The 26517-nt window shown below is 45.1% G+C and overlaps 2 protein-coding genes across 6 annotated transcripts in view; one reads left to right on the top strand and one right to left on the bottom strand.

Moving 5' to 3' along the window:
- The window catches only part of fkbp16 (FKBP prolyl isomerase 16), a 30845-nt gene extending 24578 nt beyond the window's left edge, over window positions 1–6267 (bottom strand). Inside the window, exons 1-3 of the mRNA XM_086162749.1 lie at window positions 5077–6267; window positions 4460–4629; window positions 4293–4381 (exon numbers count right to left, since the gene is read on the bottom strand). Of these exons, the coding sequence (XP_086018875.1) occupies window positions 4293–4381; window positions 4460–4629; window positions 5077–5368 (551 nt within the window). The 5' untranslated portion in view covers window positions 5369–6267. The remainder of the gene's footprint in view (window positions 1–4292; window positions 4382–4459; window positions 4630–5076) is intronic.
- Window positions 6268–11990: 5723 nt separating this feature from the next.
- LOC147225373 (RNA polymerase II elongation factor ELL) overlaps window positions 11991–26517 on the top strand; it is a 32471-nt gene continuing 17944 nt past the window's right edge. For 3 of the 5 annotated variants that reach the window (XM_086162740.1, XM_086162739.1, XM_086162743.1), the window contains exons 1-2: window positions 11992–12149; window positions 14975–15022. In XM_086162740.1, the coding sequence (XP_086018866.1) occupies window positions 12012–12149; window positions 14975–15022 (186 nt within the window). In that variant the 5' untranslated portion in view covers window positions 11992–12011. Of the gene's footprint in view, window positions 12150–14974; window positions 15023–26517 lie in introns of all 5 variants that reach the window. The other 2 variants (XM_086162741.1, XM_086162742.1) reach the window with 1 other exon arrangement.

Genomic DNA, 26517 nt, shown 5'->3' with positions numbered 1-26517 from the left:
CGATCTTATCTGGAGCGTGCGGCTAATGTTGGTACTTGTGGGCATGCTCGTGCAGCGTGAGGCCTGGGTGTGGCCTCGGCCTGCAGCGTGCTGCGTGTGTGTGTGTGTGTGTGTGTGTGTTCTGGGAAAGAGAGTCAAACTTGTTTGTGTCACATGACCACGCAGCCAAAAGTTCAGCTTTCGTCAGCTGCTGTAATCCGCTCTTGATGACAAACTGGGAATGCATTTGTCACGCGCACACACACACACACACACACACACACAGAAATGAGCATCTCGTTGGCGTCGCTCACAAAAGAGCTGGTAGCGCCCGGGGAGGGAGGGGATGTCCAGTGTCATCATTGTGTTTTCCACGGCGAGGCGTCTCAAAGGTCACGCCGATGGGTTTCCACGGCGACACAGGGGAACCCCCCCCCCCCCCCGCCGCCGCCGCCCCCGCTCACCGACCGGACATCACAACAACCTTTTTTTTTTTTTTTTTTAAATCAGTCGTGCAATGCTTTACCTGCCTAAAAAAAAAAAAAAAAAAGAAAAAAAAAAAAAAAGCAGAAGTGGCGATTCTGGCCAGTGTCACGTGACGCCGGGCGATAAGAGCCTGAGAGAAAGAGGGGAAACTCACGCACGACCATCTGCTTATCAGATATTCGCAATCGGCGGCTCGAAAGGATCACGCGTCCCGCCGTCCCCTCGGCCCGTTCTGCGTGCCTGCGCTGAGAAATGCCGCCGATACCTTTTTTGCACCTGCATTCTTGGCTGGATGAGGGCTCCGGGCCTCTCGCCGAGGAAAAAAATAAAAAGAGAGTTCGCGGCTTCGTGGAGAGTCGGTAATGGTTTTCCCCTCAGAGTCTGCGGAGGAGTCCGCCGGCTCCGAGTCCAGGGGGGTTTGGCGGCGAAAACAACATCTGCGCCCGATTGAAGGTTTTATTTACGGCGACGGCGTGCGGGTCGATCGGCAGATAAAAACGGCGTCCTGGTTTCTCCTCCTCCCTTCTGTAATCTGATGACATTCCAGCCGGATGGAAACGTCGTTTGCGACGACGAGAGAAAATTGGATTTAATGTGCAGACGTTTCTACCGGCGGATTTTTTTTTAATAGGCATGCCATTGTTGTCTCTTTTGGTTGCCGGAGATTCTCCGACCGGGCCTCCCTCTTTTGAAAGAAAATAATTCGATTTAATCGCTTATTTCCTGATATTTCGGGGGCGGTGAATGGACGCCTCTGTCCCGATGAGCGACGGCGAAGCGCGTTCATGTCCTCGCCGAAGGACGCGTCGCCACGATTATGTAAAAGCAAAACGAAACCAAAAACAAAAACAAAACGCAGAGTCACTTTTAACCTTTACGTCCAAACGGGTCAGCGTCAAATCCGGCCACGCCGCCGCCCACCCGCAGGCCGTGACCTCCCCGGTCAGGTGTTCACGAGCTCTCTCCTGATTGGACGTGCCCCTTCCCCGATGCGAGCCAATGGTCACGGCCTTTCGCCCCCGTAATCACACCGAGGGGATCCCGACCCCTCCAACTCCCGCACTGTTCAACTTCTTTCCTTTCCTTCCCCGAGAGCCTGAGAATGACGGTTGCCGCGGCAACTCCGTTAAAAAAGGGTGTTTGGCGTGCGATTATCAGGGTTTGACGGCTTTCTCATGCTAACGTATTTTCCGTACTATTGAGCGCATCTGAATATAAGACGCACCGGTTAAAAATAAGCATATCCTGTCAGAGGACTTTTTAATTCCTCTCCCTTCGGACGCGGGGAATCTCAAAATCTTAAACCATAAAAAAAAAAAATCTCACCCACTCACAGTAAATCGTAATAATTTATCTGTTTATATATTCGTAACTGTGCAATATTTCATTTCATAACAGCTGCATGTGCAATATTTTTTCATACTCTTGTGCACTCCTTATCTTTCACCTGGTACTAAAGACCTTAAGACACTTTATAGCCTTGACTCGTCACTTAGACACTTTATAGTTTTATTTGTATTTCTTATTCTCCCCCCTTTTTTATACTGTTCATACAATTTCCTGCTATTATTTATTATTATCATGTTTTACTTGAAACTCTGGCACAGCAATTTCCTCCGGGATAAATAAAGTTGTTCTTATTCTTATTCTTAAATAAATTTGTGTACATACAGAGGCTGCACTCGTCTACAAGCCATAAGTGTCCATGTTGTAACATGAGGAACACAGAAACATTTTTTTTTTTACTTTTAATTAAAAACATAGCTTTAACATCCACAAAAACGGACTGGAAATGATTTTTTCTGAACAGCTTATTAATAATAAATAACAGAAGGAGAAGTCCATCCGTTTTCTATGGCGAAGTCGGCCTCTTCAATGTCGGAATTGAACGGCATCGGAATTTCACGCTAATCGGACGAGGCTAAATGTGTTGGTAGCATGAAGCTCGTTAGCCCCAAAAAATACATAAATTAACCGAAAAGCGTGTAAAACAAGTAGCATTACGGTCGCTAATAAATATATATTCACAGAAAGATTGTAAACATTCGCCGGCTTCCGGAGACTGGATCCTGATTGGCCGTCGGGGGAAAAAAAAAAAAAAAAAAAAAAAAATCACACACATGTGTTCCAAACCACGAGGGAAAACACCTTCTTTTCACTCCGGGGTATTTTTAGAGACGTCACGTCCCGGCGGTCTAATTACCCCCCTCCCCGCTGAGGCGTCGCAGTATTTTGCGTGTTGAGTAAAAGTATGCCGCCGCCACGGCTCCTGTTTACGGCCGCTGACGGCTGGCCAACGCCGAGGAGGTCCCCGCTCCGTTTCCATGGCGGATATAACACGCTACGGATTGGCCTCGGGTTCGGAGGAGTTGAAGGTGTTCCGGCGCTCAGATAATGACCTGCTGACGACAGCGCTACTTCTCGGCGGCGGCGGCGGACGAGGCGGTCGACGCATTTTACACGGAGGGAGCCGACGTTCCAGAGTTTTCTGTTATTTATCTGTTATTCGCCCTCTCGCTCAAGTCCGGACAAGACAGGATCTCCAGTCGACCTCCTGGCGTCGTCAGGATCCAATCAGGGACCTTCTTGCTGTGAGGTGGAAGCGCTAACTCCTCATATTTGCTCACATTGCTGTTTTTTTTTTTGTATTTTTTCACACTGTTTTGGAATCACGTCCTAACAGGCAGGTTTGAAACTCTCCGGATGCTCCTCTAAGTTTGGACCGCAGGAATTGTCGCGTGAACGCCGCGTTTCTTTGGCGCCATCTCCGACTCGTCTCGACGAATAACGAAATGAGTCGGGAGTAAAATATAAAATGCGGCGAATAAGCCGAGGCACGGCGCCCTGATTGTCAGCCTTCAATTTGGCTCGGCGGCACACAGGCCTAATCAGCCGCATCAAAACAATCATTAACCGAACTCCCGCCGCCTCCGCCCCACACACACACACACACACACACACACACACGATGATGCACAGGGCGTTCACAATACGGTCTCACGACAAGAACGAAAATGGCGGCGGTTCAGAGCGTGACCCGGCCGTGGCGTTCAGACGTTGACTCATTTTTTTCTTCCTGATCCTTGAATGCCACGCAGCCTCGCTGGGTGTGAGGACAGGTTCTTCTTTTGCTTTTGTTTTCTCGGAAAAAAAAACCTACGAGTCCATCGACTTTCGCCTCTTGTTTCAAAGCCGCTGGTTTCTTTGAGTTCGCGGGAGAACGTGGAGAACCCAAAAAGAAAAGCTCTTCTGTCGGAATTGAACCGGGAACCTTCTGGTGGTGAGATGCCAGCGCTACACGCCGCGCTACAACTGATATTTGCTTATCCGGAAGTTAAAGAAATCGATATATTCCGCAGGTTATCGGTAGTTTCTAATCGACCGATTAGATCACTCACGATTGGGTTTGGCTTTTTCATTTTTTTTATCCTCCACAACTTGAATCATTCATCCGCTGCCACGGGCCGCCGCGTCAGCTTTCACACGGTAACCTTATCTAAAGTAAACATGCCATTTCAAACAAAGATTTTCATCGCCATCGCGCCAATCTCACCTGTGTTTACTGGCTCTTTAGTGCATTACGGTTATAAGCTTACCCATTGGCCGTGAGAGGAGGCCTCCCATTGGCCGAGAGGCTCCCAACCCCGCCCTGATTGGCTGCGTCTGAACGGCGTTAGGAGGAAGCCATCTGCTCCTGTTTACGGTTCATTAACCTCGCTCCGCTGGATAACCAGGCCGCCGCCACGGCAACAGGTACCGGCCTGATATCACTCGCGTGAATAAACGAAATCAGAGCCGTCGAAATAACGGTAAAAAAATCCCCCTACCTTCCCAGAAGTCCATAAGCGTACCGCGAATCCGCCAGCAGCAACGTGACCTCGGCCCTCTGCATGGACAGGACACACTCCTCCAGAGCCTGCGGACGACACACACCGCGCGTTACTTCCACGTTCGGCGGGCGGCGAAACCCCGGCGGACGGCGTCGGGTGAAAACCTGGTTCACGTCTCCCTCTCCGATGACGAAGACCAGCTTGCGGTCCTTCTCCGCCACGGTTCGGTCCTCCAGGACGCACTGCATCTTGACCGCCACCTCCTGGCCCCAGCGGGGGCGCGGGGTGTCCGGGACGCCGGCCTCCAGCGCCTTCTTCCTCAGCAGCCGGTCCTCTGCGTGCGGGAGAGCGGGGAAGGTCACCGGGAAGGGCGGAGGGTTAATCCGCCGTCTGTTCGGCGATCGGAAAAACCGCTATCGAACACGCCGACCTCAATCTCCTCCGATCACGTTTTGCTCTTTCGTGAGAAGGCTCTCGTGAAAAGCGGCGCTTATCGGTTCGCTCGCGTTTTATTAGCGCCGCCGGAACACCCGCGCCGAGATGAAATGCGACGAATTTCACCGTGACCGGCAGGGGTCGCGACTATCGGTCGTAATTATCAAGATAAATCACAACGGCTTGATAAAAAAAGGGGCATAAAATGACAGGAAATCGGAAAAAATCATTTTAAAAAATCAGGAAAAAACTGGTGGAAGGCGGGATTAGCTTAAGCTGCTCCAGGGTTAGCGAAGCCCTGATTCTGGACCTCATCGACAGACAGTCCCGACTCGCTCAGACCCACCTGTGAGGTCCTGCCAGTCCTCCTTGGCGAAGAGCTCCTGGAAGCCGGACCTGGTCCACTCCTCGGTGGCGTGATCCGGGAAGAGGCTCTCGGCCGAGCTGTCTCGCTCGGGAACGTCGTCTTCCTCCGACGGATCCTGGAACCGCACCATCTTCCAGCTGTTGGTCTTCCTCAGCTTCCTGTGTTCCTTGGTCCCGTCGTTTTCACCGCCGGGCGGCGGCTCCTGCCCCGCGCCTCCGAGGGCTTCCCCTCCCGACGGGAGCTTCTCGGGCTCCTCGCAAGACGTCTTCATTTCCCTGCGGAGAGCGGCGGGCGAGACCCGCGGTCACGGCGCCGTCGACCGACCTGCTCCACCTCACGCCGAGCGGAAACACCGGAACTGGCCCATGATGCAATAATCAGAAAAATCCCGGCGGTGTTTCATTAATTCCAACCGGGAACGCGTCCCTGAACACCGGCTTCATCAGCCCGCCTTCAACCGCCGCCGTCCCGGCAGCTCCGGTGAACTCTGACCCCTCCGCCGCCTCACCAACAACCCCGCTCTACGCGATCCGGCGACGGCAAACCGCGAGAACGACAACATAAAAAAAATGATCAACGTAAAGAAAGTGCGCCGCCCGACAAAGCGCTCTCGGGCAGCAGGGCTGTGCGGCGGTAATCTGACGGATTAGAAGAGAAAAACCTAATCTGCCAGAACGTCTGTAAGCTTCTTAATGACTTCACTGTCGTGCCCCAGAACGCGCTTTCCGTGAATGCAATCGACGACGCTCGCGGTTTTTATTTTCACTTTTCGCCCGTCGCTACACTTTTCCATTAAGTGAAATTTATGAAGGTAAAACAGCCGATTGAGTCACAGATCCTCCGGTGTGAACTTTTTAATCTTTATTTTATTTGGGGTAAAAAAAAAAAAAAAAAAAAGGCTGTTCTCTTGGGAACTGAAAGTGAAAACGCACGAATCAGGAGTTTATTCTTCCTGAGATCCGGCTTAATCTGACTTCCAGAGATTTGCATTTGAGATTTTTTTTTTAATATTGTTGTTTTTTTTTTTTATCTTCGCCTCGTCAACAACGGATTTTCATACCACAGTGAGGTTTTCACAAAAAAATAAAATAAATCGAATAAACGCTTCACAAAGTAAATATTCGGCCTCTTCGCTTTTCACGACTTAAAAAAAAAAAAAAAAATAGAAAAATAAATTCCTCAGCCTGGTGGACCAGCAGGTTGAGCCTCTGTGACACGGCTGCAGAAACATCTGCGGCATGCGTGGACCTGGGCTGGGTTCGACGGCGGCTCTCCGCTCCTCGTTTTCCGATTTGTCATCCAGCAACGTGACCTTAATTAAGTTAAGAGGCGCTGCCCCGGACGGCCGCGATGCGTTTAAATGCCGTCCGCTTGGTGGTTACTATTATCTATTATTGTTATGTTTTTGCTTGAAACTCTGGCACAACAATTTCCTTCGGGATAAATAAAGTTGTTCTTATCTTGTCTTATCTTATCTTATCTTGAACCCGGATCCGTCTTTGTTAGCGGAGCAGGACGCAAGACGGAAGATCCAGGTTGTGAAAAGACGCCATTGGGTCTGGGGAACTGCCATGGTATTTTATATTGCTTTTTTAGAATTATTATTTATTTGTTTTTTTTAAAAACATCCATCTGATAATAACACCAGACATCGGGATAGAAAAAGGAAAAAACAAGCTGCCCAGTTGGAGACGCGTGCTGGTTCCCATGAAAATATTCAATATTTTATATCGTTTATAACGCTGAAACCACACGATTAAGAATATTTTGGTTTCCATATCTGTACAGATGTGAAAAGTGTCCATGTCGAGGGTCTGGTCTCGAAAAATGGTGAAGATAATCTCACAATGTTAAAATGTTAATATGGCATGATATCGAACAAGAGGTGCAAAAAGAAAAATTTCCTTTAAAAATGGCGCCACAATAACATGTTTGGTAACACATATCCTCTGTTTGCTCAAAACGTCATGCAAGAATATGTTTTTTGTACTATAAATTAAATAAATTATCTTTATTTTTGGTGTGCAGATTTTTCTCAAACCTCGGTGCGACACAGACATCCACAGCTGAGCTCGGGACGAAAACATCCGCATTTTTGACATCAACTGTGTTTTTATGACATTATATATGTATATTATTATATATTTGCTCAACCCAAGATCGTAGCATCGTCATAGTTCATAGCGTGATAGCATGAAGGAACAGAAAAAGCAACAATAATAATAATAAAAACAGCGATGATAAAAACCTGCCATACATAGATTATTCACATATTATTCTGCAGGTACACAGATTTTTTTTCACCTTTATTTTTGAAAAAGCTAACAGTTAGCGCTAGGCTAGCCAAAGGTCAGCAGACGCCATTGCGCATAAATCCATATTGGATTTCTGTCAGTTATCTTACTGGAAAGAGTGTTGTTTGGTGCTGTATATGCAAATAGAAATAGAGCTTATATAGTGCTTGCAGGTATTTCCGCTGCTCCTGTTCACCTGTTCACACACACACACACACACACGAAGACACACCTATACTGACGTGCAAAATGCTAACCATGCAGACTGGAGGAGCCCAGAGCCAATGGAGAGCCACAGCCATTAATTAAAAGAATAATAATAATAATAAATAAAAAGAAATTGCAAGACCTAGATGAATACCATGTCATTAGCGAGTCGACAGGTATACATAAAAAAGTCATTCTTATTATTAACAGATATAGTAGCTACTCATACTCATAAAAGTAATAATTTATGGAATTGCATATGGATTTAATTATAAATAATCACTTCGGACGGTAGTCTGCAAGTGCGTCGTTTTTAAAAAGCTATTATTAGTAATAGCAGTGATGTGATCACCGTTATTGTATGTATATTGATTTATCATGAATAATCATTAGAAAGTTGCTGCCGCTGCTGATGATAATCATTATAGTTAAAATACTAATCTTGACCTGCCATACAGAAGTCTACAAACCCCAATTCCAATGAAGTTGGAAAAATATAAAACAGAATACAATGATTTGCAAATCATTTTCAACCAATATTCAGCTGAATGCACTCCAAAGACAAGATATGAAATGCTCAAACTGGTACATTGTAATGTTTTCCTGCAAATATTCACTCATTTTGAATTTGATGCCTGCAACACGTTCCTAAAAAAGCTGTGACAGAAGCGACAAAAGACCGGGGAAGTTGAGGAAAGCTCAAAAAGCACCTGTTTGGAATATTTAACGGGTGAATTGGGTATAAAAGGAGCATCCTCAAAAGGCTCGGTTGTTCACAAGCAAAGTTACCACGTGAAAGTTCAAGAACGACATTTCTCAACGTGCAAGTGCGACGAACTTAGTGTTTTCATCATCTGCAGTCCATAATACTGGCAAAAGATGAGAAATCTCTGTGCACGAGCGGCGAGGCTGAAAACCAACGCCGAATCCCTCGGACGGTCCGGCATTAAAAACCGGCATCTTTGTGTAAACAAGAAAATAAAATAAAAACATCAACAACTTCCGGAAGCGCCGCCGGCTCATCTGAAGCCGTCTCTGCTGCGGTCTGACGAGTCTACGTTTACATTTGTTTTTGGAAATAATGGACGTCATGTCCTCCAAAGAGGAAAAGGACCGTCCGGATTGTTATCAGCGCAAAGTTCAGAAGGCTGTGTTGGGTTTGGGTGTGTCTATGCAGTGTGTGTGTGTGTGTGTGTGTGTACACGTTTGTGTATGTCTTTGTCAAAAAAAAAACAAACCCAAGCTTACTGTTCTGTATATTTCCTGTGCATCTTGTATTTGCAAGTGTATTTGCAGTCCTTATGTCCTCTATTGTAAGTCGCTTTGGATAAAAGCGTCTGCCAAATGTAATGTAATGTAATGTAATGTAATGTGTCTGTGCACGTCTGTGAGCTTAATGCTGAAAGATACAAGCGGCGTCTATTTTCACCCTTGTTGGTTTCGGCCCATTCGCATCCAGCTTCTTTTTATTTATTTTTATCATTGTTTATTGCCACTCTGTTTATGTTCCCATCCTTGTCACCATATTTTCCATTCTATTGTCCATTCTTATCCTTGATGTTGTTGTTGTTGTTGTTGTTGTTTGTTCTGCTATCTATTTATTTGTGGATGTCTTTTGTTGTCTTCTAATTCTCTCTCTTTTTATAATAAATTCTTATTTATTGATAATATAACTCTTACGCTGCTGTGACAGAGGGATCAATAATGTTTATCTTATCTTATTTCAGCAAGACAATGCCAAACCACATTCTGCAACTGAAGCTGTACATGAAGCAGGAGTGAGAAAGCTTGTTTCTCGAAGGAAAGGTGATGTAAAAATACCTCTGTCACAGCTTTTTTCGGAATGTGTTGCAGGCGTCAAATAGAAAATGAGTGAATATTTGCAAAAAAACATTATAATTTAACAGTTTAAACATTTCATATCTTGTCTTTGGAGTGTATTCAACTGAATATTGGTTGAAAATGAATTGCATTTGTTTTTTCCAACTGCATTGGAATTGGAATTTGTAGACTTCTGTATGGCATGTACAGCAAAATGATTATTTATAATTAAATCCATATGCAATAAACTATATTACTTTGATGATTATGAATACTTGTCCTGCTATTTCTATTAATAATAAAAATCATTTTTATGTGCACCCGTCAACTCGTGAATGACATGGTATTCATCTAGGTCATGCAATTTGTTTTTATTTATTAATATTATTATTATTGTTATTATTCTTTTAATTAATGGACTTTGGCTCTCCATAGGCTCTCGGCTCCTCCATTCAAAATGAATAAATAATTGCAAAAAAAAAACTTTTATCAGTTTAAACATTAAATATCTCATCTTTGGAGTGTATTCAACTGAATATAGGTTGAAAATGATTTGCAAATAAAGTAGTAGTAGTTGTGTAGTGGTACAAACAGGAGTGGTAGGGAAGTAGTAGCAGTAGTCATTTATTTAGAATGACTGTACATTTACTTAAGATAAAAAATAATTTGAAAGTTGATAATAGTTATCAACATCTTGCCATATCATTCATTAGTCTGCAGATCCAGCGAATTGAAAAACATTTATAATTATTATTATTAGTATTAGAAGGAGTACGAACTGTACAAACTGTAGAAATATTGTATCAATTGAATTACTATGATTATATATAAATTTATCATAGATAATACTACTACAACTACTACGACTGCTACTTCAACAGGTACTTCTACTACCGCTGCTACTACTAATACTAATAACAACAATAATAGTAGTGATTTTGCAACATTGCACAGTAGCCTGAAGGTACACATGCATTTTTACATTATAATAATTATATATTTTTAATATTGTGTAACAGCTGAAACAACAATACAACTAATAATAATTAGGATGAAAATGATAGTAATAAATATAGGCTACTACTTCTTTTCCTTTGGGCTTTTCCCTTCAGGGGTCGCCTGAGGCTGCGGCTACTGCTACTTCTAATAATGCTAATAACGGTAACAAGAGGCCAATAATACTTATAATGATAAAGTAACGAGTCACAAATGTTAATGTTTATGTTAATGCTTATTTTCTGTGTGATTTGGGGGTTGCTGAGAATAATAATTGTGATCATCGTAATAGTACAATGATCACAATTATTCATAATTCACAATTATTTTCACTTATTTAATGCCTGTTATATATCATATGTCAATTTAGCTCCATCAATCAAACCGAATTCCTTGTACTTGCAGAATGACTAGGCGAATACAGCAATTCTGATTCTGACTAAAAATAGTAATAATAACTTAATATTATTATCTCACCACGTTTTCATTAGTTTGCACGTCGGCGTAATTAAAATAAAAACGCATTTACGAGAAACTGGGTCAGAAATAAATCCGAGCAAATAAATCCTGCCTGGAAATTCGGCGACGTGACCCGGAAAAGGAGTGGAGAAAAAAAGTACCTGAAACTTAAAGTGTGTGACTTTAAAAGTACAGGGCTTTTGGGCTAAAACTCAAAAATGGGTTAAAGACAATTTTCCATCGTCACCAGTTTGCTTCTCAAAAGATGACACAACATTTGGTTTACTTTTAAGCAACAATGAGATGAAGTATGTGTCAATGTTATTTTACGCCTGGCCAAGTTCTTCATTCACAAAAACAAAATGCAAAAGTGTTTTCCCCAATTTTACGTTCTTTATAAACTATTTTGAATTCCATAAAAACTCGTGTAAAAATCCAAAAAACAAAAAATATACAGTTTGATGTCTAAGACTCCTTGTGAAACACCAAGTTACATACATGTTATAATCCCCTTGCAGTTTTTTTTAATTTTAATTTCATTTATCTCTTTATTAACTTAATTTTTTTTTTCTATTTTTGTTTCGTCCAGCATTAAACATTTCTCACAAACCTTTAACAATGTTAAGATAAGATAAGATAAGATAAGAACAACTTTATTAATCCCGAAGGAAATTCTTGTGCCAGAGTTACAGAAAATATAACAGTAATAAATAATAAAAGGAAAAAGGCAGAATTAGAAATAAAAATAAACAATAAACTATAAATTGTAACTTTAACTTCTATCCTTTGCTTCCTCATCCCCAGTTGTTTCATTGACATTCGATTCTACCTCGCCATGTTTATTTGTACATATGTATATTTGTTTAGGCTATCTGTGTTCAATAAAAAAATAAAAATAATAATAATAAAAATAAAAAATAAAAAAAAGCTTTTTCTCATTCTCAGACTCATTCTCAGAAATAAAAAAAATAATAATAATTATCGGTGACAATTAAAAAAAAATAATAAAAGAAAAAAAATGAAGTGTGTGTGTGTGTGTGTGAGGGAGAGAGAGAGCGTGCATGCGCGTCCAGGCCCCGCCCCCTCCGCTCCGTGACGTGGGTGGAGGCTGTCGCGCTCAGCCGTCCAGTCGTGGAAATGGCAGCGCTGAGGCAGGAGCGGCGCTACGGGCTCCGCTGTGGACGCGCACACCGCAGCCGCCCGAAGCCCACGCTCTTCCACGTCAAACTCACCGACACCGCCATCCGGACCCTGGAGGCCTACCAGAACCTCAAGGTGAGGACGCGCAACTTTGTGCACGCCGTGCGTGTGGATGTGTATGGGTATATGTGTATACGTGTGTGTGTGTGTGTGTGTGTATTTCCTTTTCTCAGCCTCCCAACTCCGGGAACTGTTAAAAAAAAAGGAAAATCCAGGAAAACTCGGTTGTTGCTATAAAAGGAGTAAAAGAAAGAAAACAAGTGTAAAAAAATCAAATTTATTATGGATTTTATATAATTAATTAGAAAATAATCCTAACACGCACTTCAATGGACGGTGATGAATGAAGGGATTTCGGTAGACGATCACACACGCACGTACACACACACACACAGAGCTCACCCCCACCCGTGAAATTTGTTTTCGAGCGTGGGGGTGGGGATGGGGGGGGGGGGGGGGGGGCAGATCTTGTTTTGAAACTGTGCGTGTGCGCGCGTCCTGCAAACCCAAGCAAACAAACGATGATCCAAAAGTTGCAAACCGACGAGTCCATCGTTGTCGTTTGTTTGTTTGTTTGTTTGTTTGTTTGTTTTTATTTGTTTGTTTGTTATTGTGGAGCCGCGGGTGGATTTAAAGCGCCACTTCCGGGTCCCGGAATAAAAACAAAACAAAAAACTCGGTCCGTTTAAGCCCGGAGCGGTGGTTACTTTGAAAAAATGGGTGTTTTATGTATTATTATTATTATTATTAGTTTATTATTGCCTTTTGATATTATTATTATTATTGTTATTATTATTACTATTGAAGCGGAGCTTCCCATAAGACGCAGTAATGGCTGGAGCTGAAGGTTCATTTTTGTTGACCCCCACCACACACACACACACACACACACACACACACACACACACACACACTAGATACACGCACGCACACGCACAAGCGCGCACACACAGCCGTCAAAACAAAACGGATCTGTTTTTCTGCGTGTTGGCGGCGGCACCGGAAGCAGACCCGGACGCGGGGGGGTCGGTGGGTCCGCTTTCGGGTCCCCCGGTTCCCGGTGGGTCCTCGCCGGGTCCCCGGAGGGACCTCCGCCCGGTTCTTGTGTATTGTTGTTCCGCGGCTGGACGGCAGTCGGGCTCCAGGGCTCAGCGGTGTGTGAAGCGGAGTAAAACTCCATCGGGGCACACACACACACACACACACACACACACACACACAGCCTGACAGCTTTCTTCAGACAGGAGCAGTTTTACTGCAAAGTTTTTTTTTTTTTTCCAGAGTCAAAAGACTGTCCTGAGGGGGAAAAAAAAAAAAAGTAAAATAAATAAATAAAATAAAAATAAAACAAGTTTCAGACCGCTGGACTCCCAGCGTGGCTCTGGCAGAACTCTGTCCTCAGGAGCCCCGGACCTTCGAAAAAGAAGACCCGCTCACACGTTTATCGTTGTTTTCTTACCGCATTTGCACTCAATTTTGAAAAATACTTTTAATATCCACGCGGGTCAAAGCGGCTGTGACGTTCACACTAGAAACAACAGGGTTTTCCAATGAATCCTTTAAAAAAAATAACGTTGTTGTTGAGGGCGTGCATAATTAGCAAGAAAATACGATACAGAAAATTGCAATAAAAGCGTAATACCGCAGGTGACTCACGAGTTGGTGTGAAAGATGACTAATGGTGAGATATGATTATTCTCACCTCCCATGGCTCGGGGGTGAATCGCTTTGTTTACTTTCCCCTTTTTTGAGTTTGCCGTTAAACAAACAGCAAAACGACTCGATGCAGCGCATCTTTTTTCTTTATATCTTAATCCCAATATTTATAATCCCATAGTGCAACGCTAAGACCCTACTACAACTAATTAATCATTTATTACTGTGTCATAAAGCCGTTATAATCCATTAACAACATCTGGGGTGATGTTTATGTGGAAACAATGGAGTTATTCAGACGGGATTACTTTTCCCTGCCTTTTGCAGGTAAGGTTTCACGCGCTGACGAGTGGGTATTTTGCGGAAAGGGTTTTCCGCGTGGACCCCCATCCTTCAAGACCGCCAACATTTACCGCTCTATTATGAAGGGCGCCTCTGCTGCCGCTGATAAATATTTCATCTTTTCGTTTCTCATAAGGAACATCGTGGCTCCCCTCGGCGGCGGCGTGGAGGTCAAGCCGACGCTTTTGACCCCGAACAAGTTTTCTCTTTCTCGCCCCGAGGGAGGGGGAGGGGGGTGCTTGTATCGTGTCACAAACAATCTTTGAAAAGCATTGTTTCATTAAAAATTAAAAAAAAAAAGACGCCGGCGAAGCAAATCAGAACAACGGCCTTAAAGAGGCAGGGCTCGTTAATAATAGATTAAGAGCGCTGTCAATCACCAGTTTGCTTCAACAGATCGCCGTCTGGATCCCGGCGAAGAAGACTTTTTTTTTTTTATGATTCTAATATTTCTTTATCAGTGGAGCGGGGAGAAGAAATAAGAAAAAAAAAAAAAAAATCGTCGGGACGTTACTTGAGTCGGGATGGCAGCGCCGTCTTTCGCAGCTTCGCCTTTTTAAGGAAATATAATTGGTTTCAGAAGGAGCTGGCTGTGCCCTCGGGGGTTCGTTGTAGCCTTTACTCATTTAATCATTTAGAGGAAAAATCAGCTGAAGTGCCCCCCCTACACACACACACACACACACACACACACACACATCCCCTGTGCGCTCAAACAACCCATACCAGCAAAGTTTTTCTGGAGCCTGCAGACTGATTAATCACCCCCGCTGAAGATTAGTAGCAAACCCTTGAACTGACTTGAAGATACGGAGATACGAAGGCGAGCAGACGCGTCCACGTCGAAGGGGGAGTTTGTACCCGCCGTCCTGACACACTCTTGTCTCCCTTCTCTCCCGCAGGCGTCCCTGTCCAACCAGCCCGTCATCTGCTTCAAGGGGAGCCAGGGGGTAAGAGCCGCGTTCGCTTTCTGTCGCGTCTGGGGAACCCATTGCTATGCTATGCTACGCTACGCTACGCTACGCTCCATTCGCCCTCGGGGGGGCGCCGAGAGCTACGGGTGTGTGAGGTGACCCCGACGTTGGTTCAACCCGAACGATTCAGCTTTCAAAGTGAAGATCCGTAACTAACCGAGCGAGAAAGTCCCTGGTTGGTTTGCAGGACCGGTTTGTTGCTAAAGTCCAAAAACAGCCAGGAGGTCCTTTGAGACTTGTGAATGAGAGGGTGAACGCTTGTATGTCGAAACCACATGTGGAAACCACAAGGTGACCCGCTGTGTTATTTCCGATTCTCCGTCAGACGCGTGCGTTGACCATAAACTACATTTTGCACAATTCGTGCCGATCGTACGAAGTGACGAAATCCCACCGTTAGATCGCAGCGCATCCACTTCAATGCGACAAATACATAAATATTAAATGTCCAGGGAGAGAAAAGTGGATGTGGATGGAAGGCTGATTCAAGAAATGCATATAAGATAAAATAAGATATAGATATAAGATAAGATATGACATATTTTATCTTATGAGATAAACTTATTGGGGGAATTCCTTTGTCACAGCAGCAACAGTTACGATGTCAACAAATAAGAAAAAGGAAAATAAATATGCATATAAATATAAGTAGAGAGACAGAAGACGGAAGATAGCAAGACATCTACGAATAAATAGCAGCAACAACAACATGGTCAACATTTTGGATTTAAATTAGTTATTTAACGTTGAGAGAAGTTACATTTATTTTACATCAGGAATGGATGGATCTTTAAATGACGTGAATTCAAGTGAACTGTTGTCTGTCGATATAATGTGTGAATGAGAAGGTGAACAGTTGTACGTCTTTTGAAATTTAAAATGAATGCACGCCACATTTTCCTTTTTTTTTTTTTTTGCTTTTATGCTATGTATAAACAAAATATGTGTTGCATTTTTAAAAATCAATGAACAACTGCAGAGAAAATGTAAGTAAAAACATATTTTGAACTCAGAAAAAAAGACATTGGGTTGAACGTTACTTTTAAGCAAAGTACTCAATGTCTATCTATGAATATATATGTCAATTAAATATAATAATATAAATATAAAAATATTATTTATCCATCGTAGCAAACCAAAAAAGGCGTCCTCTCTTTATGTGCTGACGCGTGCGGAAAGAGCGACGAAAATATTTTACCACGTTTTATTTAAATGTTACAGGATCGCCATCCTCTTCAAATTCAGAATTACATTTTAAAAACGAACGTACTAGAATAACAATCCGTTTGAATGAAATAGTTCTTAATTATTTTCAAAAGCCGCATCAGAGGGGTCAAACACCCGCGGGTGGGCGACCTCAGCTCTGCACGGGAGACACACACTGTATGCGGCGGGGCGTCAAACTCATTTTAGCTTAGCGGACAAATTAGTAAAATCTGTAGTCCAGTGGGTCAGACGGGTAAAATCACGGCATGTGAAGAACTGTTTCTGTACCGGTTGTTCAATTCACTCATGAAACCTGGCATCTTTTTGCTTTTCGAGCCGTCGGTGGGCTTTGGTCGATGAGAGGGTGAATGAATGTATCCGTAAAAGACGAGTGAACGGTTGTATGTCTCTTTATAACGTGATGACGGGGTGAAAGCTTGGATGTCTATATGATGTGTAAATGACAGGGAGAATGGTTGTATAATATGATGTGAATAAGAAGATGAAGAGCTGAACGTCTGTATGATGTGTAAATTGGAAGTTACTGCATAAGACATCTGCACATTTATAGTTCCAGCTGTTAAATCATGCTAATCACTACCAATTTGTACATAATCTGCACATAATCATCCACCTCTACATGCATTTGCTGTAAAAAAAAAATTGCATTGATTGATTGATCCTGGCACATTCGGCACATATACGGCACATTCTCATTAATACTGCATTTATCTGTAAAAACGGCACATTCTGTACATACGCACTTCTGATTAGATGCTAACTGCATTTAGTTACTTCACATCCTTCCATGCGTCGTAACAATACAGTTGAATCTAATCTCGTCTAATGTAAAATGAAAGGGTGAATGGCTGCATGTCTATATGATGTGGATGAAAGAGTGAATGGTTGTATAATATGATGCACATGAAAGGGTGAATGGTTGTATAATAAGATGTAAATGAGAGGATGAATGGTTGTATAATATGATGTAAATGAGAAGGTGAATGGTTGCATGTCTATATGACGTGAATGAAAGGGTGAATGGTTGTATAATATGACCTGAATGAAAGGGTGAATGGTTTTATAATAAGATGTAAATGAGAGGATGAATGGTTGTATAATATGATGTAAATGAGAAGGTGAATGGTTGCATGTCTATATGACGTGAATGAAAGGGTGAATGGTTGTATAATATGATGTGGATGAAAGGGTGAATGGTTGCATAATATGATGTAAATGAGAGGATGAATGGTTGTATAATATGATGTAAATGAAAGGGTGAATGGTTGCATGTCTATATGATGTGAATGAGAGGGTGAATGTTGCGTAATATGACGTGAATGAAAGGGTGAATGGTTGTATAATATGGTGTAAATGAAAGGGTGAATGGTTTTATAATAAGATGTAAATGAGAGGATGAATGGTTGTATAATATGATGTAAATGAGAAGGTGAATGGTTGCATGTCTATATGACGTGAATGAAAGGGTGAATGTTTGCATAATATGATGTCCATGAAAGGGTGAATGGTTGCATAATATGACGTAAATGAAAAGGTGAATGGTTGCACGTCTCCATGTACGTCCCAGTGCTCGAGCAGCACCCGCTGAACTTCTCGCCCGATGACAGCTGGGATCGGCTCCAGCATCCCCCGACCCCGAGTGCAGGGTAATGAATGAATGCATGAATGAACGGATGAACCGACGAGTGTGTTTGCGTTCTCGCTCGGTGAAAAGGTTTGACGTCCGCCGGCGTTTTTCCGAGTCGGAACGTCCGAAGGCGATTTGCAAAAGGCAGGGTGCTTTGTTTTGAAAACGCGCCCTGATAATATGAAAAGTGAACATGATGTAACCGCTTTGTTTTGGCCCGTTTCGTCTCCTCAAACAAACGTTCGCCCCGGCGGACACCGGGGTGAACGATACGCGGAAAGACTCGGTAAAACAAGCGAGAGGACATTCCTGCGAACGGCCAGCGTCCAGCTCGCCACACCACACATCCAGCATCCACCCCGCCGCAGGCCCCGGGTCTAAAAAAGAAGTAACTCTTAATCCCCCAACCCTCCCAACGGGAGGAGCTGACAGGAGCGACTGCCCGGCGCACAAATGGCGGCCCTGTGCGCTTGACGCGGGTCCTGGAAGCCCCGAGACGGGGGCCGCGCTGCAACCCCCAGGCTGCAAGCCAGGTTACTGGGTCAGGCTCGCAACTGGGGAGGCTTTGTTAGCGGCGGGAGGGGGGAGGGAGGGAAGCCGGCGAACCCCGGGAACCCCCACCGCCTGTTGTCTCTTGAAAGGAAAAAAAAAGATCTGATATACAGTAGTGGCGAGGGAGTACTGATTTCTTTTTTTTTTTTTTTTTAAATCGATCGTTCATATTCATAAGAATGTTTACCCAAAAGCACAGTGGACGGCAAAGTAGAGGGTTTCCACGCCGTACGTGCGACAAGAAACACTCGAATGTTGAAAACGCGATCCCGCGCATGTAAAGATGGGGGCTGGAAGGGTCTGGGAGAAGAGCGTCGGATTAAACCCGCTCGGAGGAGTCGTTCAGCGGAGCAATGTTAAGTGAGTGCAATTTAAGTGCGCTTTAATCGCCGAATGGGATTTGGTGATTATATCTCAGCTGGCGCATTACATATTCAAATTGCTTTGCGGAATTCAACTCACCCCCACACGAAAAAAAAAATCCCTCCCCTCCCGGCCCGGACGATTGGGTATTAATGAGGGAGCTGCAGTCATCGGTGGCGGTGGGGATTAAGCCGTCCGCGGGGGGGGACGGGGGGGGGGACGTGGCAGTCTGGCATCCAAGGAGAGGCTGCGAGGATGAGCAGTATCTGTGTCTGCGATTTGAAAGGGGTTGAAGGTGCAGCATCGCTTGGATGCAACCCCAGAACCTCCGCCGATCACGGGTTCCAGTTGGTGTCTTCTAGAGGGGTTCAAGAGGTCACGCGCGGCACGTGAGAAGGCCGCCGTCGCGCTTCCTCCCCGCGGAAACCAGAGGAATTCTTCAAAAAAAAAAAAACGACGGCACCGAGGGGGTGGGAGGCTCCCGGCGAGAAATAGCACGCTGAGGTTTCCCGCTGGCCTTTCTCTCCGACCCTGCGGCGCGCAGCCCTCGGCGCTGTAAATCCTCCGCCAGCCTTGTAATCACGCGACGCGAAGACGCCGGCCTGCCGGGGCCTCAGACGGTCAGATTCGGAAATTATAACAGGAGCCCTGCCTGTAAATCCGGTCAAACCCCCTTTTTCAGCTCGGGGTTCGAGAGAACATGACGGTTTTGATCGATAGCGACCAGATATAGACGGAGAGACAGAAACAAAAACGGCGAATGTGACGCAACGCTAAGGAAACGGGGGTGGCGGCGAGAGAGAGAGCGAGAGAGAAGCTTGGTGAAAGTCGACAGAATTAGATTGTGGATTACTTTGAAATCATCCCGGAGGATTAAGGAATATATTTGAGTGTCGGTCTGCGTTCCCATGGCCAGGAATTTGACATCCTAGTGCTTCTTCCCCCCTCCGTCCGGCGCCGGCTGCACCGCCTGTTCGCGGGCGCCGCCTTCACCCAGAGGACGAGGAGGAAAAAGAAAAGCGGCGCCACGCGTTATTCTCATTTAATCGGACGCCTCCGTGACCCGTCCGTCCTTCTAAGAACTATCCGGCGCTAGTTTTGGTTCCAGCAACTGGTCTCTCCTGACGGGAGCCTTTAAGTTTTGCTTCTGGACAGACAGGAAGGGAGCAGGGTAGGACAGCAACCTGGACCTGAGGCACTAAAATTAAAAACAAACCCCCGCAGAGGAAGAAGACGTGGAAAGCGACGCCACCACGGAGGGAATAATAACCATGGATAATCAGTCGGGTTGTTTTTATCTTCTCCCTGCGCCGCTTCGCCGTTGTTAGCCAGCTCCTGAAAAGCCCTCTGGAACGAGCCACCGACCTCGCAGGCATTGAGGTCCGAGACGTGCAACCAATGCTGGGCTTACGACCAATGATTCTCAGGGTCGAAGACTAAAAACTGAAAGTCATGGAGGTTTTTCTGGAGTCGCATCGCGCTCCCGTCATCTCGACCGCTAAGTAGAAGGTGGATTTGCTTACGACAGCAACACACGTGTTTGATATCGTCACGAGTCTTTCAGGTGACGTAACACAATCAACACCCAAAAGACGGGTTTTAACAAAAGTGGAAACAGGAAATCCGGTAGACAAACAATCAGTGACGATGGTATGGATGAACGGTAACGTCGAAGTACGTCTGGAGCGTCTGGAAAGGAGTGGATGGTGGAGCTGGCCGGCTTCTACGTTGTCATCTCTCACAAGAGGAGAAGGAAAAGCAGTGGAGTGACATGGCGGAGGCGCTGCAAATACCCGGTGAAAACATTGCATGGCGGGGAAAAAAATGCAGAAAGAATCTAATTGTCGTCTTGTAAATAGTGACCCGGTAAGAGTCACGGTCTTAGACTAGGTTGAGACTCAAAACTCTTAAAAACTAGTCTTTAGATGTGAGATGATAGATTTCCACAAAGGCGGACGTCCTGGATGACCTCGCCGTGAGCGTACTCCATACAAATCATACACATTTTGTGAAAATATGTTTACAACCATCTCTGTGGCCTAGTAGGGTGGAAGAACTCGGTCCTCTTCGTCGGTCCGTTCCTGAACGCTTTCCGTTTTGTCACAAGAAAACAGCTGACGGGTGACCGCGATAGTTTTTTTCAACACGGGACGTGGAGCAACTTGGAGCAACCAAGATACTTCTTGTAGCAAACAAGAAGTATCTGGTTTGCCGACTTATGAGTTCCACCAATGGCCGAGTAGCTATCTCACATGAGTTCCTGCGGAAGCCTCGGAGTATGGGCTAAGATGGAGGTCCTACGCTGGCCAAATCTGAGGAGAAACAGCCTGGTTCCTGGAAAGGTTCTGAGAACTGTAAAAGGTGACTTGTATGCTCTTGTGCACCCGTTGGCTGCAGTTTGACAAGGCGAATCCATCTTTAGAGAGACCCTCTCTGAAGGCCCAGCCCCCTGCGGCCCCTCCTGCATACTATCCCATTTACCCCGTGACGCCAGGGGCCTCTCCGACTCGAACCCCACGCCGACCCGCCCCAGCTCGGCTTCTGCCGTGCGTTCACGTAGGCGCATCACCACTTCCCTCCACCCACCCACCCTTCCTCCCTTCAAGCTAATTAGAATAACAATAACAGGAATGCGGTTTCTAGAGCTGTCCTCTCCCGGTGGACCCGCGGCGGCGGCGGTGGGGGTTTGTCCCACATCTTCCTGAAAGGGCACACGCCAATCTATTCATCCAGATGTGTTAAGAGGAAAAAGCCCCCCCCCCCCCCCCGGTGTTTTTACGCCGAGGCGGCGGATCGTACAGCGTGTTTATTTTTTTTTCACTCCATGTGCAAGAGGTTTCCAAGAAAGCCAGAATGACTGGGGCTGTATTTTTATGGCACCTGGTGTGTGTGTGTGTGTGTGTGTGTGTGTGTGTGGTTTATGGAGCACAGGAATCAATGGTATTAGCCGGCTAGCCAGTGCGTGCAGCAGCAGTGCGCTGACATGCTAGCAGCACTATGTTTTCCCCGTTAGCAAAGCAAAAATACAACATCCAGGAAGTGGATGCTGCAGGTGGAAAAAATATTAATATTAATAATATTCGAATCCGCTGTTGAAGCGAATCACGTCCGCAAACTTCCATATCTCCATCGCCCCGTGGAGATGATGGTTTGATGGATACGCACTGGAAGAAGCGTCCTTTCCTTCGCTGCTCCCCTCTGCAGTTGCAACAGCCTTCTACATCTTCTTCTTCTCCATCCATAAATCTCCTCCCTGGTCCTCCTCTAGAACCTCCTGCCTTGCAGTTCCAAACCTCTCCATCTCTCCTCTGTCCACATCCAAAGCATCTCAATCTGGCTCGACCTCCTGAACATCTAACGCTCCGGACCTTCTGATTCCCACGCATGCGTCCCTTACCTCCCAGGTCAAACCTCCAGCCCTCCATGCGCAGATCACAACATCATCTGCATAACACTTTATTTCAGACAAATATGTTTTTGCATCAAGCGTACTCGCACGGAGGTGCGTCGAGACTAATAACTGCGTTTATCTCGACGGCGTGAACTACTTTGTCCGGACAGATACGCAAACGCGGAGGACTTTTGTAATATGACACATTTTTTTATTCTGTTTGTGCAAAAGGGCCTTTTAATTTCAGCTCGCTGTTACATAACCCCTGAGAAGTAACCCTCGTCTAGACAGCTGGACGGGATCCAGTGCAGATATCATTAAGATGATTTACAGACGGGCTCCACGTCGAAGAGGCTTTTGAAACCTTGAAACCGCACCTTCTTTTTTTTTTTTTGGGAAACACAAAAATGCCAGGATTACGCAACGTTCACCTTCCGAAAGGTCACCCGGGTAAAAAGAGACCTCTGTCGGCAACGACGGAGAATATTTCGGAGGCTTCGGACTCTTTATTTTTTCATTCAAAAATGCGGCGAAACAGGACCGCGGGTGATTTCGCAACGGCGTGAGCACGCCGGGCCGCCGCGTTTGTTTACAGGAGGGGGTTTTTAAAACCCCGGAGAGGAGGCGGGGGGGACGCCGGAGCTCTGCCTGCACCTTTATCTCCCGTGCGTTTGGCAATTCCAGCACATTTTTCCACGCCGCCACGTATCTTCTGGATTTTCCGCGCTCTCTCTGAGTCCACAGCACCACCAGCAGCAAGTTAATCGGGCAGGGGAATGCTTTCTGACACACACAATCTGTGAATTGTTAAAGGATTACTGACCGCCTCCTGCATGGCGGAGGGGGGGGGCGTCCGGTAATGGGAGTGCTGTGCGGCTCTCCGAATGATTTGTGGGAAAGGACTATCAACCGTGGGGGGGGGGGGTGAATCAGTGATCTTCAAGCCCCCCCACCCATCATCATCACGCCAGTTAGGACCTTCAATGAATGGAATCCATTGACAGGAAATTACAATTTGGCGAGTGCTTTTGTTGTTTGGTATCGACTTTCCGAAAAAAAAAAAAAGAAGGTAAAAAAATGGTACTTTCTGTTTAATTCAAGGGCAAAGCTGCGTACTTAAAAAAAAAAATGTAAAAAAATGGTACTTTCCATTTATTTCAAGGGAGAAGTTGCATACTTTAAAAAAAAAAGAAAAAAATTGTAAAAAAATTGGTACTTTCCGTTTAATTCAAGGGCAAAGTTGCATCCTTTAAAAAAAATGTTAAAAAAATGGTACTTTCCGTTTAATTTAAGGGCGAAGTTGCATACTTAAAAAAAAAATGTAAAAAACTGGTACTTTCTGTTTAATTCAAGGGCGAAGTTGCATACTTAAAAAAAAAATTGTAAAAAAATTGTATTTTCTGTTTATTTCAAGGGTGAAGTTGCATACTTAAAAAAAAAGTAAAAAAATGGTGCTTTCCATTTTATTCAAGGGCGAAGTTGCATACTTTAAAAAAAATTGTAAAAAAAATGGTACTTTCCGTTTAATTCAAGGGCGAAGGTGCATACTTAAAAAAATATTGTAAAAAAATGGTACTTTCTGTTTAATTCTGTTTAATTAATTTGCATTCTTAAAAAAAATGGTACTTTCCGTTTAATTTAAGGGTGAAGTTGCATACTTTAAAAAAAATGTAAAAAAATGGTACTTTCCTTTTAATTCAAGGGCAAAGTTGTATACCATTTAAAAAAAAAAAAAAAAAAGGAGGCGTAGCTTGAGTGTGTTTGTTGAGGTTGACAGATCAGCCACTGCTTTTCTTGGCATAACAGGCAGCACCTCGGGGGAGAGCGGGGGGCGGGGTGGCGGTGGAAGGGTGGAGGGTTGGAAGGGTGGAGGGTTGGAAGGGTGGAGGGGTGGAAGGGTGGGCTCGACAGTTGCCCATCCCCACATCCTCGCCGTTCCTCTCGTCCGTCCCCCATCCCCCTCCTCCTCCTCCTCCTTCTCTTCTTCTTCGTCTTCTTTCACTTTCCTTGTGTTGCCTCTACCAACCCCCCTCGCGCCGATCGAGGAGCCGCCGCATCCACCTGGGGTTTGCTGCCGGGAGCGCGTCTTGGACGGAAAGGCGGAATAAAACAAAAAACGTGAGCCTAAAGTGGGGCCGTCCCAAGGCCGCGAGGGGCAAAGCTACACGTCTAGCAAAGCGCTAACTAAACTTGGCGTGCACAACGCGAGTGCGATCACACACCAGTGTGAGGGGGCTGGCGGGCGGGGGGGGGATCAGGCGCTCATACACTTGCTCATCCCCCCTCTTCCCCACCCACAACCCCCTCTGCTGAGTAACGAGGCGCATTCCGAAAGGAAGACGGTCCCTGGTGGACTTACCAGGAGGCGTTGGAAAGCAGCCCCGCTCCTCCTCCACCGCCATCCCAACACACACACACACACACACACACACACACACATATATAAACAAACCCCAAATCCCTCCCTTTACCCCCAGTGACATAGCCACACGTCCCCGCTGTTCATGAATAATCCAGGCCGGGGCCCGACGGGCCACCGTGGGGGGAAGACGCTAGAACAAAAGGCGTGCAGCGGCGGCTGAGCGGCCCCGGATGAGGAGACAATGGCGGCCGTCGTCGGCACACGGACGCCGGGACGGTCGCGGCGAGTCGCGGCCGTGTCAAATACCAGAACCGAAGGGAAGCGGGCGCCTCGGCTTACTCGCCTTCTACCCACCGGACGTCTCGACTTTCCTTGCAGATGTTTAGCGTGCGGAGAAAAAAACACAACTAGCAAAGCTATTTTGCTAAAATAGCGAGGAACGCTGGGGTTTTGACCTCATCCAACATGAGCACTTTTAAAAATGCGTTTTATAAGGACATTATCAGACCATGCGTTTTGTCATGCATGATTTTTCAGTGCACACCTGTGACAGTGGACGACCGAACCTCAACTTACGAGTTTCCCGAAATACTGTTCGTTTTGTGTTACATGTCGAAGTCTTTGGCCATGAAGTGCATGAAAAATGTTGGAAAAACATGATTGCGTGTCGTGGAAGAGACCGAGAAGTTGTTGTCGGTGAAATACGGTGACGGAGAGACTTTTACGGCGATTATGTGCGGCATGTCAACGGACGAGGAATCGGAAGGGACAGTTGAAGCCGGTCGGGGACGGTTTGAACATTTTTAATTAATATTTAAATTTTTTTTATTCTAAAAAGAGGAGCAGGGTTTACTCTATTGCTAAATAAAATTTAATGATGAAATAACATTTAGCAATTCATGTGTGTAGTAAGTGAAGAAGTTAAAGCGTCAAATAAATCCCCCCAACTTTGTTTGCTTTTCAAGGTGGATACAATAACAAAAAAATATTTTTTTTTCTTTATTTTATCAGGTGTATTTTTCTTATTTAAAAGCAAGCAACAGAACCCAGGGGGCTGGAACGGATTAATAGCATTTTAATTCATTTCAATGACGAAATTCAATTTGATAAACAAGCAAATTGAGTCATGGAAGGAATTAAACTCGTGAATCAAGGTATCAATGTTTTGGCCATTTAGCGGCTCAGCCTGTCAAAGTGCAACATTCTCGCTCCTTCTCGCACCTGCAGCCTTTTTCCGAATTTCCCCGGTCATCTGGGAGTGAATCCCAGCGAGCGCTACGGCAGGCTAAAGTTATCCCGCTCCTTCATCTGGAATCATATGGTTGCACTTTGGCCGAAACCGTCGCGTAATCGACCGCAATCTAAGTCGACGAGGAAACCGAATCCTGTTCGTGCTGGAATTCGGCTTTGCCGGGGTCTCCGGCTGATCCTATCGCACACGGACACACACGCCAGCGCAACACACTCGACGGTGGCGGCTCTCGGATGTCAACATTAAGTCGGAAGCCATGTGTGGTTGCCGGTCACGGCGGAAACACGTCGGATAAATAATAAAAGTACTCAAGGGTTGATTCAAAGCAGAAAGTGGGTGAGGCCGGTGGCTGGTCGCTGACCTGTCCGGATGTTGTGATTGTACGCAGCGTTTTTTTCTGCCCTATTTACCGTCAATTCTGCACTATAGAGTGCACCTTTTTAAATTTTTAAAGGAAAAAAGAAATTGTACATAAATAAGCCGCACTTGTCTAGAAGCCGCAGGTGTCCCCGTTGAAACACCAGATATTAACGCAAGATGGTACAGGAAAGATTTTATTGAAAACATTTCATTAAATAAATGATGCTAACGTCTACCAACGACCGATATGTAACGTAAACGCTTTTTTCCCATTTATTTATTTATTGTTAAGTAAATGATGCTAACGTCATAACATCATGATGCTAACATCTACCAA

The sequence above is a fragment of the Fistularia commersonii genome, chromosome 17 (genome assembly GCF_037954325.1).
Source record: "Fistularia commersonii isolate RoL2024-O1a breed Wild chromosome 17, RoL_Fcom_v1.0, whole genome shotgun sequence".
Lineage (NCBI taxonomy): Eukaryota > Metazoa > Chordata > Actinopteri > Syngnathiformes > Fistulariidae > Fistularia > Fistularia commersonii.
The sequence above is the reverse complement of the archived record's forward strand: the minus strand, read 5'-3'. Positions and strand labels throughout refer to the sequence as shown.